A 21212-nucleotide genomic window follows, 5' to 3' on the forward strand; every position below is an offset into this window, starting at 1 on the left:
AAAATAATATAGGGAGAATATATTATATAGACACACAACAGAGATAATATATTAGAGTGAGACCCAACAGGGAGAATATATTTGAGACAGACACAGCAGAGAGAATATATTAGAGAGAGGCAGACACAGCAGAGAATATATTAGAGAGAGACACAGCAGATAATATATTAGAGAGCGACACAACAGAGAATGTATTAGAGAGAGTCACAACAGAGATAATATATTAGAGACAGACACAGCACAGATTAGATATTAGAGACAGACAGCAAAGAATATATTAGAGACACAGCAGAGAATTTATTAGACAGACACAGCAGATATAATATATTAGAGAGAGACACAACAGAGATAATATATTAGAGAGAGACACAACAGAGATAATATATTAGAGACAGGATCATATATTTGAGACAGACACAGCAGAGATAATATATTAGAGAGAGACGGAGATAATATATTAGAGAGAGACACAGCAAAGAATATATTAGAGACACAGCAGAGAATATATTAGACAGACACAGCAGACATAATATATTAGAGAGAGACACAGCAGAGAATATATTAGACAGAGACACAGTAGAGAGAATATATTAGACACACTAAGGAGATAATATATTAGAGAGACACAACAGAGAGATTATATCAGAGAGAGACACAGCATAAAGAATTTATTAGAGAGACACACAACAGAGAGAATGTATTAGAGAGACAGCAGAGAATATATTAGAGAGAGAGACATCAAATATACTATATTAGAGAGAGAAACAGCAGAGAGAATATATTCAAGAGAGCGACACAGCAGAAATAATATATTAGAGAGACACAACAAATAACATATTAGAGAGAGACAGCAGGGATACTATATTAGAGAGAGACACAGCATAGAATATATTAGAGGGACACACAGCAGAGAGAATATATCAGAGAGAGACACAGAGATATATTTAGAGAGAGACACAGCAGATAATATATTAGAGAGATACAGCAGAGAGAATATATTAAAGAGAGACACACAACTGAGAGAATATACTAGAGAGAGACACAGCAGAGAGAATATTTTAGATATAAACAACAGAGATAATATATTAGACAGAGACACAACAGAGAGAATATATTAGATAGGCACACAACAGAGAGAATGTATTAGACAGACACAGCAGAGATAATATATTTGAGAGACACAGCAGAGAATATATTACAGACACAGCAGAGAGAATATATTAGAGAGAGACACACAACTGAGAGAATATATTAGAGAGAGACATAGCATAATATATTAGAGAGACACAGCAGAGAATATATTAGAGACACAGCAGAGATAATATATTAGAGAGAGAAACAGAGAGAATATATTAGAGAGAGACACACAACTGAGAGAATATATTAGAGAGAGACAGCATAATATATTAAGAGAGACACAGCAGAGAATATATTAGAGACACAGCAGAGAGAATATATTAGAGAGACACACACAACTGAGAGAATATATTAGGGAGAGACACAGTAAAGAGAATAGTTTAGAGAGAGAAACAACAGAGAGAATATATTAGAGACACACAACAGAGAGAATATATTAGAGACAGACATATTAGAATATATTAGAGACAGAGGATTTAGTACTAAAGAAAGTATAGGCATGGCTTCAAAGCCTCTTGATCATAGTCTCCCACAGATCTAAAGGAATAATGCCCTGGGGAAGAGAGGGAGAAGAGGAGGTAAAGCAAATTTGAGTATTTAGCTATATGGGCCATAAAAATGCTGCAATAATCATAATAAAAAGGCCCTCTGAGAGAGACGAATGGAAGAAATTACAGAACGCTTAACTTCAAGGGGGGTTGGCTCAGAGACGCTCTGAGCCAGACACACACATAATTACACACACACACACACGCACGCAGTCACACAACAAGTGAGACGAAAGCCCCACAAGTATGTCTCGCATAGCTTCTCTCCCTCATTTTGTCTCACCCCTTTCTTCATGTTTGTCCTTGTGGAAAATTGTAGATGAGCATCTAATCTACTTAAACCTCCCCCTCTGTCCAGACTCTGGAAAAAGCCTCTCCATCCCTCCTGGGAGAATAACCTAACGCAAGGCAACTCAGATGCAATCATACCTGCTCTCATATACAGCTGGCTCCAGAGGACTTGGCTTTGAGCAGGCAGAGAGAGAGGAGAGGAGAGGAGAGGAGAGGAGAGGAGAGGAGAGGAGAGGAGAGGAGAGGAGAGGAGAGGAGAGGAGAGGAGAGGAGAGGAGAGGAGAGGAGAGGAGAGGAGAGGAGAGGAGAGGGAGAGGGAGAGGAGAGGGAGAGGAGAGGGAGAGGGAGAGAGACAGACAGACAGACAGACAGACAGACAGACAGACAGAAGACAGACAGACAGACAGACAGACAGACAGACAGAGAGAGAGAGAGAGAGAGAGAGACAGAGAAAGGGGGAGCGTTGTGGAATTTTAGAAGCAGACAGAAACAATTCCAAAAGTGAGTCACCTGAAAGAAAAGGCATAAACATAGTTGCGCAGAGACAAAATGGCAAAGGTTAAGAAAAAGTAGTGCCAGAGAGTGTGAAATAATAAGATTAACAGTGTTGTGATACACTCTCTCATGTCAGACTGAATGCGCCCATGGGAGGGTCACTGACGTAGAAATACCTGAACAAGACCTGTGAGGCCATTTAGCCAGTCAACTTCCAGACATTATAGATCAACTGAGGAATGCATCAACTCATGATCTTTCACACTTATAATGTGGGAAGGGGGAGTTAATGTGATATCAATCTATCAGCTGTGGATGCACTGGAACTCACAGACACTTTCCCATTCCCACTCCCAGTCCCCACTCCCACTGCCAGTCCCCACTCCCACTGCCAGTCCCAGTCCCCACTCCAACTGCCAGTCCCCACTCCCACTGCCAGTCCCAGTCCCCACTCCCACTCCCAGTGCCCACTCCCACTCCCACTGCCAGTCCCCACTCCCACTGCCAGTCCCAGTCCCCACTCCCAGTCCCCACTCCCACTGACAGTCCCAGTCCCCACTCCCACTGCCAGTCCCCACTCCCACTGCCAGTCCTAGTCCACACTCCCAGTCCCCACTCCCAGTGCCAATCCCAGTCCCCACTGCCAGTCCCAGTGCCAACTCCCCATCCCCTCTCCTACTCTTACCAGCCAGATGTGTAGAGGACAGAGGAGAGCTGAGCAGCAGATACTGTGTGTCTCTATCTGCCCACAGAGAGACTGAGATGCATTCCATCCAGATTCCATCCAGAACCATTGTCACTCTGCACCCCTCAGCCTGCGGTAATGTGATTTAGATGTCAAAGCAGGCAGGGCCCAGGGCCCGGAACCCATGGAGGATGTGAAGAGAAATGGACCAGAGGCCCCAGTGATCAAAGCCCAGATAGTAGTGCTAGGTCATTTGTAATTTTTTTTAGGTTTTGGTCAGATTATTAGAAAATAATAACATGAAATGCACTATGCATTATGTGGGTTAAATGATGTAACAACACAGAATAAAACAATTCATAAAAGTCCCATGATGGTAGTAACTGCCCATTACGCCTTATCACTTATTAACCATAATTTATTCTCATTACTTTACTTTAATACAATATTTCAGCTGTTGTGTATTTTACATTTGTTTTATTTGATGACTTTATTATTTCATTCCAAGTCAACATCTCATCTCTATAGAGCTGCTGCCTGTGCTGTCTGACAAAAATCTAAATGTTGTAGTTCTTTAAAGTAAATAAGGCATACTTTTATGACTGCCGAATAACAACTATCAATCACTTAGATCATGTATTTTCAGGTAGAGACACCTCGTGAAGCAACAGCTGCTCTCTATGCCACCTCACAGTGACACATTATTCTGTCTTCTGTAGCAGGCATAAAAGAAACACAGACTGGACAAGTAGATGACAATGACCATAATCCGTTGCGCATTAATTACTATGTAGAATATTGGCCTGTTGGAAACTACAACTCCCTACTAGATCGCACAGTTCAGGCTGGATCTGATTTATCTCTAGAGAAACTACGCAATGTGAGCATTGATCTCACAGAAAAAACCCGAAAGAAATGGAATTCAAATAATTGAACAGATGTTGGTCAATTAGTTGTAAAAAAAAAAATCATTTTAAACTACATTTAGCTTAATCATTCAGCACTACTAGATATTATTAGGTGGCCCTGGACCTGGGAGTTGGGACTGCCACGCACCCTCCAGAGGAACCTGTGCAGACTAGAGGCCCTATGGAGATCCTGGAAGCCCAGCCTGATTGATGATGGGGAGGCTGGTGCAGGGATTTGGGGGACCAGGGTCCATTACAGTCATAGCCAGGCCCACGACACATGGGCTATGTCCCAAATGGCACCCTATTCCCTATATAGTGTACACATTTTGACCAGAGCCTAGGTGGTCCTGGGCTCTGGTCAAAACTAGTGTGCTATGTAGGAAATATGTGTCATTTGAGACGTAGCCATACTAGTGACTGGCCAGGGACAGGGGCTTGACTGGACCTATCACGTTACGGTAACATCAAACCCCTCACACAACCCTCACATGATCACAGCTGCTGCCAGCCCCGGCATGCTAGGCCAGTCCCAGGCGGCATACCGTGACTGGTCAGAGCATACGGACGTAAACAAGGAAAAGATTCCATTAAATACAAAACTCTGAGTTAATTACTACATAAGCAACAAATGCAGATACAACACGCAAGGAGAGGAGGATCCAACTGCTGTAAACAGACACAAGGCTGTGGATATCTACAGTATTAAGGTATGACGAAAACATATTCCAAGTGAGACATACCACACCGTCAGACAATAATAACTACACCATGATTCAAGGCATTTGGCCAGCCGCCTGAACAAGCATTCTGAACACAATTGCATGACCTTTCAGGCCCAAGTAAATGATGTTTTGCGACCAAGCTTGCATAATACCCCAGCATAGTAGAGTGAAATGTTCATAACCAATGTATGCACAGCCCCTTGGTAATAAGCTGTCTGTAACCCAGTACTACAACACAGCTGTCAGAGACCTCTCTCTACACCTCCATCCAGTCAGTCAGACCTGACACTATCACACGCACAGGGACCCACTTACACACACACATACAACACCAGCTTTCAGCAGCCCTGGCTGCAAAAACCAGGAACAGGGTGTTTTCCTTTATTGACAGAACTAATTATGCCTCTGAAAGTCCTCAGTGACTCAGTGCTAACTCAAAACATCCTTTCGATTGGCCGGCCAGTAACACTAATCTATCAAAATATTCTACATCCCTCCCTCCCCTGTTAAATGATAATAATGGTCAATCAACTTCAGCATGAAATCAGCAGGCACTTTGTTACAACAGAAACACAGTTAGTTGGAGCAGCTGCCTATATGATGGATCATTTTATACAGTACCACTTGGTAGCCCTTTGTAACTGGGTTGATGTATTGTATAAAGTCACAACTGGAATTATTGGCACCCTTCATAAAGATAAGCAAAAAAGACTGTATAAAATAAATAATTTAAATTCTGAGCTGCAGTTGAAGTGGGAAGTTTACATACACTTAGGTTGGAGTCATTAAAACTTGTTTTCAACCACTCCACAAATGTCTTGTTAACAAACTATAGTTTTGGCAAGTCGGTTAGGACATCTACTTTGTGCATAACAAATTGACAAATTGTTTACAGACAGATTATTTAACTTATTAAGGTATGATAAGTATCACAATCCCAATGGGTCAGAAGTTTACATACACTAAGTTGACTGTGCTTTTAAACAGCATGGAAAATTCCAGACAATTATGTCATGGCTTTAGAAACTTCTGATAGGCTAATTGTCATCATTTGAGTCCATTGGAGGTGTACCTGTGGATGTATTTCAAGGCCTACCTTCAAACTCAGTGCCTCTTTGCTTGACATCATGGGAAAATCAAAAGAAATCAGCCAAGACCTCAGAAAGTACATTTTAGACCACCACAAGTCCACAAAATCCCCTGTCTTAGGTCAGTTAGGATCACCACTTTATTTTAAGAATGTGAAATGTCAGATTAATAGTATAGAGAATGATTTATTTCAGCTTTTATTTATTTAATCACAATCCATTATTCCAATCTAAGTGAATGTGTATATATATATATATACACTACCGTTCAAAAGTTTGGGGTCACTTAGAAATGTCCTTGTTTTTAAAAGAAAAGCAATTTTTTTTGTCCATTAAAATAACATCAAATTGATCAGAAATACAGTGTATATGATTATTTTATACTAATACAATAGCTCAAATTTAAATAGAGCTTTTTGGCCACGCAAACGGGCAAAATTATTGGCACCCTTGATAAAGAATGGGGGAAAAAATAGGTTTGGCGTCTGCATATACAGAAAAGTACCTCATACCTACTGTAAAATATGGTGTTGGATCTTTGATGTTATGGGGCTATTTTGCCTCCACTGGTCCTGGGGTCCTTGTTAAGGTCAATGGCATCATGAACTTCACTCAGTAGGGGACATTTTTAGCAAAAAACCTGGTTGCCTGTTAGGAGGCTGAAACTTTGCCACAAGTGGATCTTCCAGCAAGATAATAACCCCAAGCACATATAAAAATCCACAAAGAAATGGTTAATTGACCACAAACTCAACATTTTGCAATGGCCGTCTCAGTCTCCAGAATTAAACCCCACTAAAAACCTGTGGTTTGAATTGAAAAGGGCAGTCCATAAGAACAGACAAGAAATATCAAGGATCCAGAAAGATTATGTATCGAGGAAAGATCCGTCCCAATGTCTTCTCCAATCATATATTTTTTTAAAGGCTCAGTGCTGTTATCCTTGCAAAGGGAGGGTGCCAGCTCATTATTTGAATTATTTATTTTATTGTCTTTTTTTGCCTCATCTTTATCAAGGGTGCCAATAATTTTGGTCGTGACTACAGTATATCACCATACGGTGCCTTGCCATATTCTATAACTAGGCCTGGGGAAACATGTTGCGGCATGCTCAAAACAGGATGCTCAGCAACACCATCATCACTCCTCTACAGCAGACAGACAGCACTAGATGAGAGCCGAAAAGACAAGGCTGTTGGAAAAGCCTTGCATTGCCTGGAACTAATCCATGAACATTAAGCTCTAGCTTTATCAGATAGGTGTGTGTGTACATGCGTGTGTTTGTGTTGTCTGTATCTTGGTTCTTTCTGGATCGCTGCTCAGACAGAAAGAGGGCAGAACTCTCTGTGGGAGTAGATAGTAGTTAGGACAGGCTAGAGGAGAGGAGTTGCTCAGAGGGCTGCCGGGGAAAAGGAATCCTGTTGACTGATCTTATCAGCACCCCACCGGCTGTCCCCCTGCTGATCTGAGGGCCGATGGGGCCACTACCTGGAGCCTCTCCACTACACAGTGATGCTAATCAGTCTGCTTCCAACCCGAGGTCACACACACACACAGATCTAAAATGGGCCCAGCAGGCAGATAAGATGTCAGGGGTAGATATTTCTTCATGGGATGATAGTAATCAGGCTGTGATTATGTAGGCTGGCAGTGGAATGAGGGGATGATATTAATCAGGTTGTGATTATGTAGGCTGGCAGTGGAATGAGGGGATGATAGTAATCAGGTTGTGATTATGTCGGCTGGCAGGGGAATGAGGGGATGATAGTAATCAGGTTGTGATTATGTAGGCTGGCAGGGGAATGAGGGGATGATAGTAATCAGGTTGTGATTATGTAGGCTGGCAGTGGAATGAGGGGATGATAGTAATCAGGTTGTGATTATGTAGGCTGGCAGGGGAATGGGGGGATGATAGTAATCAGGTTGTGATAATGTAGGCTGGCAGGGGAATGAGGGGATGATAGTAATCAGGCTGTGATTATGTAGGCTGGCAGTGGAATGAGGGGATGATAGTAATCAGGTTGTGATTATGTCGGCTGGCAGGGGAATGAGGGGATGATAGTAATCAGGTTGTGATTATGTAGGCTGGCAGGGGAATGAGGGGATGATAGTAATCAGGCTGTGATTATGTAGGCTGGCAGTGGAAAGAGGGGATGATAGTAATCAGGTTGTGATTATGTAGGCTGGCAGTGGAATGAGCGGATGATAGTAATCATGTGATGATTATGTCGGCTGGCAGGGGAATGAGGGGATGATACTAATCAAGTTGTGATTATGTAGTCTGGCAGGGGAATGAGGGGATGATAGTAATCAGGTTGTGATTATGTCGGCTGGCAGGGAAATGAGGGGATGATAGTAATCAGGTTGTGGTTATGTAGGCTGGCAGGGGAATGAGGGGATGATAGTAATCAGGTTGTGATTATGTCGGCTGGCAGGGGAATGAGGGGATGATAGTAATCAGGTTGCGATAAGGTAGGCTGGCAGGAGAATGAGGGGATGCAGAGGAAAACAACGCTCCATCAAGGAGGGAATTATGCAGACCCAGAACTCAGACCTAGATCTCAGAACCAGATCTCATGTCACACCCTGACCATAGTTTGCTTTGTATGTTCTATGTTTTGTTTGGTCAGGGTGTGATCTGAGTGGGCATTCTATGTTGGATGTCTTGTTTGTCTGTTTCTGTGTTTGGGCTTGATATGGTTCTCAATCAGAGGCAGGTGTTAGTCATTGTCTTTAGGTAGCCTGTTTGGTGTTGGGTTTTGTGGGTGATTGTTCCTGTCTTTGTGTTTGTTACACCAGATAGGGCTGTTTTCGGTTTTTCACATTTCTTGTTTTTGTATATTGTTCTATTTTCATCTTTACTAAAGATGTATCACAATAACCACGCTGCGTTTTGGTCCGCCTCTCCTTCAACAGAAGAAAGCTGTGACATCTCAGACCCAGATCTCTGTCAGATTTGTTTAAGTGGATGGGGTACTGACGTTTTCAATTCTCTCAAAACATTGTGCGATATTGTTCTTTTTTTGTGTTTTGTGTAACTTATTTTTGTACTTATTGTGTACATAATGTTGCTGCTACCGTCTCTTATGACAGAAAATAACATCTGGACATCAGAAAAGCGATTACTCCCCACGGACTGGAAGAAACTTTATCCTTTAATGAGTCTGACGAGAAGGATATCCTGCTTTCACTGGAACAGGCCCAGACCACACCTTTTGCGAGAAGAAAAGATGCCCGGAAAATAAGTTGCAGTGTCACGTCCTGACCATAGAGAGCCCTTGTTTCTCTATGGCGTAGTAGGGCAGGGCATGACTAGGGGGTATTCTAGTTTATAATTTCTATGTTGTGTTCTAGTTTATATTTTCTATGTTGGTGTTTTGTATGATTCCCAATTAGAGGCAGCTTGTAATCGTTGTCTCTAATTGGGGATCATATTTAAATAGATATTTCTCCCACCTGTGTTTGTGGGATATTGTCTTGTGTTTGTGCACCATGTAGTCACGTTTAGTTGTTCGTTTATTGATATATTTTGTTTTGTTTAAGTTTCTCTTTGAATTAAATATGTGGAACTCAACATCCGCTGCGCATTTGTCCATTTCTCACAACAACCGTGACACGCAGATTGGGCTGCCTTATGAGAATCCGGAGGCAAGAGAGTAAACTCCCACTGCCATCTGTTCTTCTTGTTAACGTGCAATCATTGGAAAATAAAATTGATGACCAGCAATTAAGATTATCCTACCAACGGGACATTAAAAACTGTAACATCTTATGGTTCACCGAGACGTGGCTGAACAAAGATACGGACAATATAGAGATAGTGAGATTTTCCATAAACTAGCAGAACAGAGACGCTACCTCTGGTAAGACGTGGGGTGGGGGTGTGTGTCTATTTGTCAATAACAGCTGGTGCGCTATGTTTAATATTAAAGAAGTCTAGAGGTATAGCTCGCCTGAGGTAGAGTACCTCATGATAAGCTGTAGACCACATTATCTACCAAGAGAGTTCTTATCTGTTTTAGCTGGCACTAAAACCGCTCTCAACCAACTCTTTAAGGCCATAAGCAAAGAAGAAAATGCTCACCCAAAAGCAGCACTCCTAGTGGCCGGGGACTTTAATGCTGGCAAACTTCAATCAGTTTTTCCACATTTTTACCAGCATGTCACATGTGCAACCAGGAGACAAAACTCCTAGACCACCTTTACTCCACACATAGAGATGCATACAAAGCTCTCCCCCGCCCTCCATTTGGCAAATCTGGCCATAATTCTATCATCCTGATTCCTGCTTACAAGCAAAAACTAAAGCAGGAAGTACCAGTGACTCGCTCAACACGGAAATGGTCAGATGACGCAGATGCTACACTACAGGATTTTCAGGGATTCATCCCATGGCTACACCACCTCAGTCATCGGATTCATCAATAAGTGCATCGATGACGTCGTCCCCAGTGACTGTACGTACATATCCCAACCAGCGAGCATAAAAGGCATTTAAACTATTAATTTCTCTCACTTCTGTAGTGAAAACGTGGAAGAACTCAAAAAGCATTTGAGGGTCAGGCCTGACAGAATGCAACTGGTGTGTGTGTGTTGTGTATGTGTGTACATCAATGTCAATATTGCATTGATTAAATAGAAGCTGGGAGCTTGTGGTGTCTGTACTTGTGAGATTTGTTTATGACAGTTTGTGATGGAACACATGAAAATTGCATGTCCTTTAGAATTGTTTGGCAAGCTAATCATAGGTAGCTCACAATCGACCTGTTGGAGACCCCTGGTGTACAACCTCTTCCTCTTCCTGCTCCCTATCCTCCTTCCTATTAGCCCCTCCCTGTAACCATGGAAACCAGATGTATGTCTCGGCATGCTTATCAGGATAGACATATCATGGACCACATCCTGATAACAACACTGACTCATGCAACTAAACCTATTAACAGTAATATTTTGAACTATACCAATGTCCAATTAGAATAATACTTTTGAGAAACAGTTACAAATAGGCCTGACTGTATGGATGTATGGATGTATGGAAGTATGGAAGACCATGGTTTTATATGGATCTTATGTTCCATCAATTCCCCTGTGTAGACAGTGGAACTTGAAGGTGCACGTTGGAGGTGTATTGTCTATACAGACAAGGTGTTACTAATGGGTGGAAGTTGGGTTTGGAGGGAACTCTGTATGTGGACATAGCTGTGTACTTGACTTGATAGGTCAGTTCAATTGAAAAAGCAGTCCCTGGCTGCTGCACAGTCAGTTCAAAACAGAAAAGGACATGTTCCACATCGACCCCTGAGCCCAAACAGCCCAGCCAGAGAAGACAGTCCCAGCCAGAGCAGGCCACAGACCCCTGCTTGTGTTGCAGGCCAATCCACTGTAAACATCAAAACACACCACACACACAGTCCGTTCTACGGGCCAGTCGCCACTCCCTCTTCCAACATGAGGCAGAGAAGAGACTGGGGAAAACAACTCTCCATAATCACTGACTGCCCTGACTGAACCGCTACCTCTGTACTGACTCTGACAACAACAAGCATCCAACACACACTCCAAAGCAAACAGAGGGAAAAACTCATTACGTAGAGCGGAGGGTAATGAATTAGCATGCCCCGTGAAAGGACTGAATGAAATGGATTTGAATGTTGGTATTAGCAATCTTTCCCTCGTGTTTGTCTCAATACGGAGGCCAGTAGGCCATGTTACCTCAAGAAGACAGGAGATGCCTGACTACAATTATTTTGTTCAGGCAACTTTCCACCCCCCTCTAGGCTTACAGAGTGGATGTTGGTAACAAGAGCGGAGGCAGACTAGACTAGTTAGAAAATCAGGTGTCCAGTGAAATGTTTGTGTGTCTGAGTATCCCCTCCATCTGCCACTGAAGGTTATGATCACAGGCAATTTGTGTACGTGTCATGGCAGGTAGTGTACGTGTCATGGGCAGCCTGTGTACGTGTCATGGGCAGCCTGTGTACGTGTCATGGGCAGCCTGTGTACGTGTCATGGGCAGCCTGTGTACGTGTCATGGGCAGCCTGTTTATGTGTCATGGGCAGCCTGTTTATGTGTCATGGGCAGCCTGTGTACGTGTCATGGGCAGCCTGTGTACGTGTCATGGGCAGGCTGTGTACGTGTGTCATGGGCAGCCTGTGTACGTGTCATGGGCAGCCTGTTTATGTGTCTATGACAGCCTTTGTACGTGGTGAAGCCAAACCCTGTTCTCTGCCTGGGTGGAAGACTGAAGGACGAGGGACGAGGGAAGGCTACACAGAGGCAGAACCTGTGTCCCAAATGGCACCTTAATCCCTAGGCCTATATAGTGCACTACTTTTGACCAGGGTCCATATGCTATGATCAAAAGTAGTCCACTTTAAAAGGAATAGGCTGGCATTTGGGACGCAGGCTGAGACTACTGAATATCCAGATGGGCACATCTGGACCCCCGTTTCAGGTACTGTAGGAAGGTCAGCCATTATAATGTCAAGGATCAGGATTGGTTTAGTTAGTGGAAGTTTATCTCCAGAGACACCCACCTACGGTCACAGGGAGAACCGGTGCAGGGCCAACTTATCACTATCTCAGATTGTAAATAACCTTGGTCAGTTGTCTACCAAGATAAAGCCTACGGCCAGAAACCTTGGTGTCTTCTTTGACCCTGACCTAAACCTCAAGCTGCATGTAAAGAAGGTTGTCCTGCTTTTATCATTTAAAAAATATAGCTAAAGTCACTGATCTGGAGAAACGTATTTCCTCAAACCTAGATTACTGTAACTGTTTGTATACCTGTCTCAGTCAGAAATCTCTCCATCATTGGTCAGTACAGTTAGTTCAAAATACTGCAGCTCGGCTTTTAACCAGGCACCAGGAAATGTAACCTTATCGCACCTATTGTAGCTACACTGGTTCCAAGTCACTTTTAGAATAGATTTTGAAATTGTATTAATCACGTTTAAGGCTCGGCTTGGTTTAGCCCATCCTATATCCTTGATCTTTTATCTCCCTACGAGCCAGGATGCAGTCTGAGATCCTCTGGCATGGCACTGTTGACCATTCAAAATTCTAGGTTGAAAATGAAAACAATTTTAATTCTCATTCCTCCCTTGTTTCTTTGTTAATTATTTTATTTTATTGTTTTATGGTGTGAAACACTTTGGTAGTAGTAGTAGTAGTAGTCTCTGCCTGAGACGGAGGGCTTTCTTCAGCCAAGGACAGGGTTTGGAGGGGTCGGTGGAGAAGGCCAGGTAAATAGACAAATACTAATTATGTTACACAGACAATCTAGGATATTTCTAACAAACAGGATTCTTCTAGAACAGTTCAGCACTTTCCATTCTATCTGGTAAGTAACCCACCAATTGTTCATTGACAGAACGGAGTGTGCAAATCATCATCATCCATACATATGTTGTTGGGACACATCTTTGAACTGGCCAAAAACAAACTGCTTAGGGGGATTCATGTGACATTCGCAATGATGTGAAATGAAACTCATGAAATGAAATGCACTCTTTGCAATGATGATAAGCATTTCCCATGACATTTGAACATTTTCCTCCCTCAGTGGAAGACATCACTTATATAAAATACCATCTATTAGTCTGATTTACAGTCCAACTAATGTAGTCAGAAGATGACACAAAGTCAGAAAAACATTAACACTGGCCAGAATGACAAACAAAACATGAGATATATTACATAGGAGAATTTCACGAGGAAAACAAGCCCACTCTGAAATGTCGACATAAGCCATGACAGCTATCCTTAGGGAACAGAATGTGTGCTTTGGACTATGTGCTCATGGACTCTGTACCTCCCAAGCAGAATTAGATGACAGTAATTGAAGTTGTTATTTGGGCGGTAACACCAAGCAGGAGAGGTCAATAAAGAGAAAATAATTGCAGGTTTTGGACAGCTAAACTCTCATGTATTTATTCTGATTGCTCAGCATGAAGAGCACCAAGAGAGGCCTTGGTTTCCCTATTATGGCCCCCTATCCCTACCTAGTGCACTACTTTGCTCCAGGGGTGCTGTAGTACTAAATGGCTGACCCTGTAAAACAACAGACAAAGATATCATTAGGCTGGTGATTAGAGTGGCGCAGTGGTCTAAGGCACTGCATGGCAGTGCTAGAGGTGTCACTACAGACCCTGGTTCAATCCTGGGCTGTATTACAACCGTATGTGATCGGGAGTTCCATAGGGTGGCGCACAATTGGCCCAGCATCATCCGGGTTAGGGGAGGGTTTGACTTGTCTTCAGGTGTTTTCTGTGGTCTCATGTACTGTCTGAATACACTACAGAAACATACTCTCCCTCTCTCTCGTGTGTGTGTTCATAATGTTTTGTACACTAAGTGTATATGTTGCAGCTCTTATTCGAAAGCGGCAGGATATCTCCGTTCTTTGCAAGGTTCTTCTTCTACAGAACAAAGATATGTAAGCCAAAGGAGAGCAATCAGAACAGTACATGCTTTGGATGTGTAGTAATGACAGGTATGGCATCACTCAGACTTAACTTTGCTGCATGCATTCCTTTTCATTGTGAAAATTACTTCAATGTGTTCTGTTAGATTGTGTTCATACTATGGTGTTCTATTGTCCAACATCGCTCTCGATCCTTCTTGGGAAATGTGTTGATACAATATGTTTCAAAGGAGACCTTTCATTAAATAATTTACCTTTAGAATATGTTTTCAGCATAGGCAAAAGTCCTATCTACATCTGTGATGTTTTATTGTGCTTCCCATGACAGTGTTTTTGTATTTTAATGTGTTCAGTACCAGTCAAAAGTTTGGACACACCTACTCATTCCAACACACCTCTAGGCTGTGTAAAGGCTATATGACCAAGAAGGAGAGTGATGGAGTGCAGCATCGGATGACCTGGCCTCCACAATCACCCGACCTCAACCCAATTGAGATGGTTTGGGATGAGTTGGACTGCAGAATGAAGGAAAAGCAGCCAACAATTGCTCAGCATATGTGGGAACTACTTCAAGACTGTTAGAAAAGCATTCCAGGTGAAGCTGGTTGAGAGAATGCCAAGAGTCTGCAAAACTGTCACCAAGGCAAAGGGTGGCTACCTTGAAGAATCTCAAATATAAAACACTTTTTTGGTTGCTACATGATTCCATATGTATAATTTCATAGTTTTGATGTCTTCACTATTATTCTACAACATATAAAATAGTAAAATAAAGAAAACCTCTGGAATAAGTAGGTGTGTCCAAACTTTTGACTGGTATTGTATATAGGTTTGGTATAATGTGTATATTTATGTTGTATGTACAGGGCGCATTTGCAATATGTCTGTTAAAATAAAGGTTGAGTAAAAACATCTCTGCAAGGCACACTAAGGTGTTATGATACAATCACCAGAGTGATGTCTTTATTTGCATACTGACTCAACATAACACACCCTGCCTTACACCCAGTTTCTGTTCTTGTCTATGCATCAGGCCTTAGCAACATTTATGTCTGCCTAACTCAGCAATGAAATCTCCAGTGCAGGCCGAGACATGCTGCTTTTCACACTACCATGACTGATGGGGTAGGGAGTGGGCCACTTAAATATCCTGACACAGCACAAGCACATCCTTCAGTCCGTAGTCTACACAGAGACATTTGACTCCCATGACTTATGGTAGAGAAAATGTTCATGCATACAGAGGTTCTTGCCATTCAATAGTCTGATATACAGATGTTGGATCTTCATTTGATCACACTTTTGTTGCGATCAAACAACATTATAGACTAAACGTTAAAATCCTATTGCTGCAGGATTATTTTGCAACAACAATACTGGTCAAATTAAGATCCAACACCTGTACTGTAACCCTTGAAAGAGAGAAGGGTTCACGCCTATAGGCAGCTGGCACACACTACAACTATCAGGATTCAGGTGCAACAGTATTGAGTGTCTTCTTTAGTTGACGTTATTAAAACAATTATTTACTGCTAAGCCTCTCTTGAATATGCTGGGATGTTATTTTGAGCAATAAAAGAATGTGATGACAGCCTACTTTTTTCTCTCCTCACATTGTGAAGAAGTGCAGATGCCAGGGTAAAGGGTTTGCACATCCATTAATATATTAATATTAATATATAAATTACATCCTATTTCCTATATAGTGCACTACTAAGCAGTGCAATATGAAGGGGAATAGGGTGTAATTTGGGACGCAGGGGAGAGCCCTCCAACAACAATCTGATCTCCCACGGATGTTTACAATCTTCTGCTACGTTGTTTTGGCCATCAAGCCTTTCTTTGGCTTCCTGTCGGCACCAGGAGGGAAGGAACGGACGCCATTTGCTGGGCCCCTGATTATAATGGGGGCAGGGGATAGATGCTACAGATACAGTGCTATCTACTATACTCTACAGACACAGTGTTCTCTACTGTACTCTACAGATAATGTTCTCTACTATACTCTACAGACACAGTGTTCTCTACTGTACTCTACAGACACAGTGTTCTCTACTGTACTCTACAGATACAGTGTTCTCTACTGTACTCTACAGATACAGTGCTATCTACTATACTCTACAGACACAGTGTTCTCTACTGTACTCTACAGACAGTGTTCTCTACTATACTCTACAGATACAGTATTCTCTACTGTACTCTACAGATACAGTGTTCTCTACTGTACTCTACAGATAATGTTCTCTACTATACTCTACAGATACAGTGTTCTCTACAGATACAGTGCTATCTACTATACTCTACAGACACAGTGTTCTCTACTGTACTCTACAGATACAGTGTTCTCTACTGTACTCTACAGATACAGTGTTCTCTACTGTACTCTACAGATAATGTTCTCTACTATACTCTACAGATACAGTGTTCTCTACAGATACAGTGCTATCTACTATACTCTACAGACACAGTGTTCTCTACTGTACTCTACAGATACAGTGTTCTCTACTGTACTCTACAGACACAGTGTTCTCTACTGTACTCTACAGACACAGTGTTCTCTACTGTACTCTACAGATACAGTGTTCTCTACTGTACTCTACAGATACAGTGCTATCTACTATACTCTACAGACACAGTGTTCTCTACTGTACTCTACAGACAGTGTTCTCTACTATACTCTACAGATACAGTATTCTCTACTGTACTCTACAGATACAGTGTTCTCTACTGTACTCTACAGATAGAGTGTTCTCTACTATTTTTGGTCACATAAAATTATTTAGCAGATGTTATTGCGGGTGTAATGAAATGCTTGCGGCTAGGGATGCCGTCTGGGGCCGGCAACCTTGCGAGGGTTTAACACACTTAAATGTCTTACTCATGTCGGCCACAGAGAACAAGAGCCCACAGTCCTTGGGAGCGGGCCGCATTGATGGCAATGTGTTATCCTCAAAGCAGACGAAGAAGGTGCTTAACTTGTCCGGGAGCAAGACGTCAGTGTCCGTGACGTGGCTGGTTTTCCCTTTGTAGTCCGGAATTGTCTGTAGACCCTGCCACATGTCTCATGTCTGAGGCGTTGAATTGCAACTCCACCTTGTCTCTGTACTGACGTTTTGCCTGTTTGATTGCCTTACGGAGGGAATAACTACACTGTTTGTATTTTGACCATATTCCCAGTCACCTTGCCATGGTTAAATGCAGTGGTTTGTGCTTTTAGTTTAGCGCGAATGCTGCCGTCTATCCACAGTTTCTAGTTTGGGAAGGTTTTAACAGTCACAGTGGGAACAACATCCCCTATACACTTCCTGATGAACTCCGTCACCGTGTCCGTGTATACATCAATGTTATTCTCCGAGGCGACCCGGAACATATCCCAGTACGAGTGATCAAAACAATCTTGAAGCATGAATTCCTATTGATCAGAATAGCGTTGAATATACCTTAACACAGGTACATCCTGTTTGAGTTTCTGTCTATAGTAAGTGAGGAGCAAAATGGAGTTGGGATCTGATTTGCCAAAGGGAGGGTGGGGGAGGACCTTGTAGGGATCCCGGAAGAGAGAACAACAGTGGTTGAGTGTTTTCCCAGCATGAGTACTACAGTCAATGTGTTGATAGAACTTCAGTAGCGTTTCCTCAAATTTGCATTTATTAAAGTCCCCAGATACAATAAATACAGCCTCAAGATATGTGGTTTCCAGTTTGCATAAAGTCCAGGGTAGTTTCTTGAGGGCCGTCGTGGTATCGGCTTGAGGATGAATATACATGGCTGTGACTATAACTGAAGATAATTCTCTTGGGAGGTAATTTGGTCAGCATTTGATTGTGAGGTATTCTAGGTCGGGTGAACAAAAGGACTTGTGTTTTTATACGTTATCACAATCAAACCATGAATGGTTAATCATGAAACATACACCACCACCCTTCTTCTTCCTGGAGAGTTCTTAATTCCTGTCTGTGCAATGCACTGAGAACCCAGATGACCATATGGACAGGGACAGTATATCCGTGAAATATGATATATGATTCCGTGAAACAGAGTATGTTACAGTCCCTGATGTCTCTCTAGAAGGAGATCCTCAACCTGAGCTCATCAACTTTATTGTCCAGAGATTGAACATTAGCGAGTAACATACTCGGAAGCGGAGGATGGTGTGCCCGCCTCCTGAGTCGGACTAGAAGTCCACTCCAAATACCTCTTTTCCGCCGGCAGGTTTTGGAGCAGCCTCTAGGATAAGTTAAATTGCCCTGGGGGGTGCGAACAAAGGATCCAATTTGGGAAGTCGTATTCCTGGTCATAATGCTGGTGAGTTACTGCCACTCTGATATCCAAAAGTTATTTCCGGCTGTATGGAATAACACAAAAACTGTTCTGGGCTAATAATGTAAGAAATGACACACAAAAGAATGAAACACTGCAAAGTTGCTTAAGAGATAGAGCTGCCATGTCTGTCAGTGCCATCATACTATACTCTACAGACACAGTGTTCTCTATTGTACTCTACAGATACTCTGTGGAAGGAGCTGCTCACATGGAGAGGGGGCCTGTGTGCAGAGTGGTGAGAGACAGGAGAGCCATCCATCTTTACACAAATAACCAAAGCCTGGGTAGTGTTCAATCAATAGGCACACAAAAATAAGAAAATGGAGTGAAACCGGGAGGTACCACCTATCCTATGAAAAATGATTGTTTTTTTTTTGTTTAAAAAAAAACACATTTTTCAACAGTGTGCTCTAATGACCATGACCCTGCCCTCTAATGCATAAATCACAAGAAAGGTCATGTAAGGTTCTTTGGCCTATTGTCTTTAATGACTCAGGGTCAAGAACAGCATTCAGATTGGTTGCCTGCAGCCTAAGATCTGCTTGGCTGATAACATCTAACTAGTGTGTATGGTAAAATCTCCCCTAAATTGAGCAACAACCGCCCACCACCTCCTCAGTTAAAGCTGCTGTTATTCTTGGGACGAGTACAACGTGATAAGAGGGCATCCACTATCTTTTGTTAATAACATTAATCTCCAGCCCTGCTGCTCAGCAAAGACAAAGTTTTTTTAATTATGCAGCACTCCCCAGAAAGTGCTTGAGTCTCCCCAGCTCACAGCCAGAGAGGCCTACCAGTAATTATAGCATCCATTAACTTGGTATGGAGCTGTTGAAAGGTGAAAGTCAACCCACACTGTTATGTACTTTCTTAGGGTGGCACACTGCACATGGAACGATACTGATTGAGTTATCACTAGGAGGAGGTGACATTTTTTTTTTATGTGCTCATCTGCTGAGGCCACTTAACTCAAAATGACACCAGCATTTTTGTTGACATCAATGTTTATGTTATGGTAGAAACAGTATGCTGGGAGCATGTTGGATATTTAACTGTCTGACAGAGTAGTGCACTGTGGGTTACAGTCACTGTATAACAGTATATACAGGTGTGGATAGAGTGAGACTCTACAGTCTACAGCTGGGGTTCTCAAAGTGGGGTCTGCTGAGGTACTGCAGGGGGTAGATCAAAAATAAATAAATATAGCTCTGTCTATGAATTTGAGAGCAGATACATTTCTCTAGGCCCTCAGCTTTTTACCCAAACAGAGGTGTGTAGAATTGCAGGCTTGAAAGGCCTCCCGGGTGGCGCAGTGGTTAAGGGCGCTGTACTGCAGCGCCAGCTGTGCCATCAGAGTCCCTGGGTTCGCGCCCAGGCTCTGTCGTAACCGGCCGCGACCGGGAGGTCTGTGGGGCGACGCACAATTGGCCTAGCGTCGTCCGGGTTAGGGAGGGATTGGTCGGTAGGGATCTCCTTGTCTCATCGCGCACCAGCGACTCCTGTGTGGGGCCGGGCGCAGTGCGCGCTAGCCAAGGTTGCCAGGTAAAATTCACAAAAAAAAAATATATATAAAATAAAGAAATAGGCTTGAAAACTGCAAAATGTTGTCGTTGATGCCAAAAGGCGGGCCTTTAAAATGTTCCTTCCCAGGGCCTGAGACTTGGTTTGTCCAGCCATGCACTGCCAAAGTCATAGTAAAACTCCTGGTATGCTATTTCTATCTCACACCAATTAATATTCTCTAGTAGTTTGTACACTGCTGAGCCATGCCGAGCTGTGGCCTAGTTATGCACCCACCATAGTTGCTGGTACCATGCTGGATTGGACATATCTGAGCCTGCACAGTGCGGTTGAGTTTGGCATGATGGTGTGAAACAGTATATGAGGTGTGGGTGTTCTGGGCTGGCTCAGCCAGGTGAGTGACTGACCTCTGGTCAGGTGTATCCTCTGGTCCATCATATTATATACATTATATATAGGTGGTTATAATATATACAGGTGACTGACCTCTGGATGTGTGCCGTTTGACCCCTCAGGGCTGCTGCCTCTCAGGTTGATGATGTGAACCTCCTGTGGTAGACCCGTGGTTCCACGGGAGGCACAGCCTGACAGGGCCGTGAAGCTCTTCAGCAGAGCCTGCACCGGGTGGCCTACACCTATTGGCAGCAACTCACACGGGCTACGAGACAACGGACCTGGCGGGGAGAAGAATGAGATGAGTGGAATCCATGAAATGGTTTTTCGAGAATCCAAGATCCCCAGTGTGAAGCTAGAGAATCTTCATTTAAAAAGTCAACAGCACAGAGGTAAAAAGTGTTCCACACTGCAGCTTCAGTCCAAATAACTGGAGAACACTTTATATGATAAGTTGATTAGTAAGTTATAAGTTTATGTAAATCATTTATAGACTGTCCATAAATAGATAGCGTATGAATCAGCAATTCTCTGATGAACAAGTTATGAATGATGAGGGCAAATAAAGTGTCAGCATGCAACTATAATGAGTGACATAATCATTATTTAAATTGGGCATAGCAAAATAAAACAGTGTCTGCGCACATTGTCTGGGCACAAAGCTCACTACTT

The 21212-nt window shown here is 42.7% G+C and overlaps 1 protein-coding gene across 2 annotated transcripts in view; it reads right to left on the reverse strand.

The window, feature by feature from the left end:
- The window catches only part of LOC110524600 (transforming growth factor beta receptor type 3), a 134551-nt gene that overhangs the window by 77575 nt on the left and 35764 nt on the right, over nt 1-21212 (reverse strand). For both annotated transcript variants that reach the window (XM_021604412.3, XM_021604413.3), the window contains exon 3: nt 20634-20821. In XM_021604412.3, coding sequence (XP_021460087.3) covers nt 20634-20821 — 188 coding nt within the window. The remainder of the gene's footprint in view (nt 1-20633; nt 20822-21212) is intronic.

This window comes from Oncorhynchus mykiss, chromosome 5 (genome assembly GCF_057628025.1).
Source record: "Oncorhynchus mykiss isolate SJ-2025 chromosome 5, ASM5762802v1, whole genome shotgun sequence".
Classification (NCBI taxonomy): domain Eukaryota; kingdom Metazoa; phylum Chordata; class Actinopteri; order Salmoniformes; family Salmonidae; genus Oncorhynchus; species Oncorhynchus mykiss.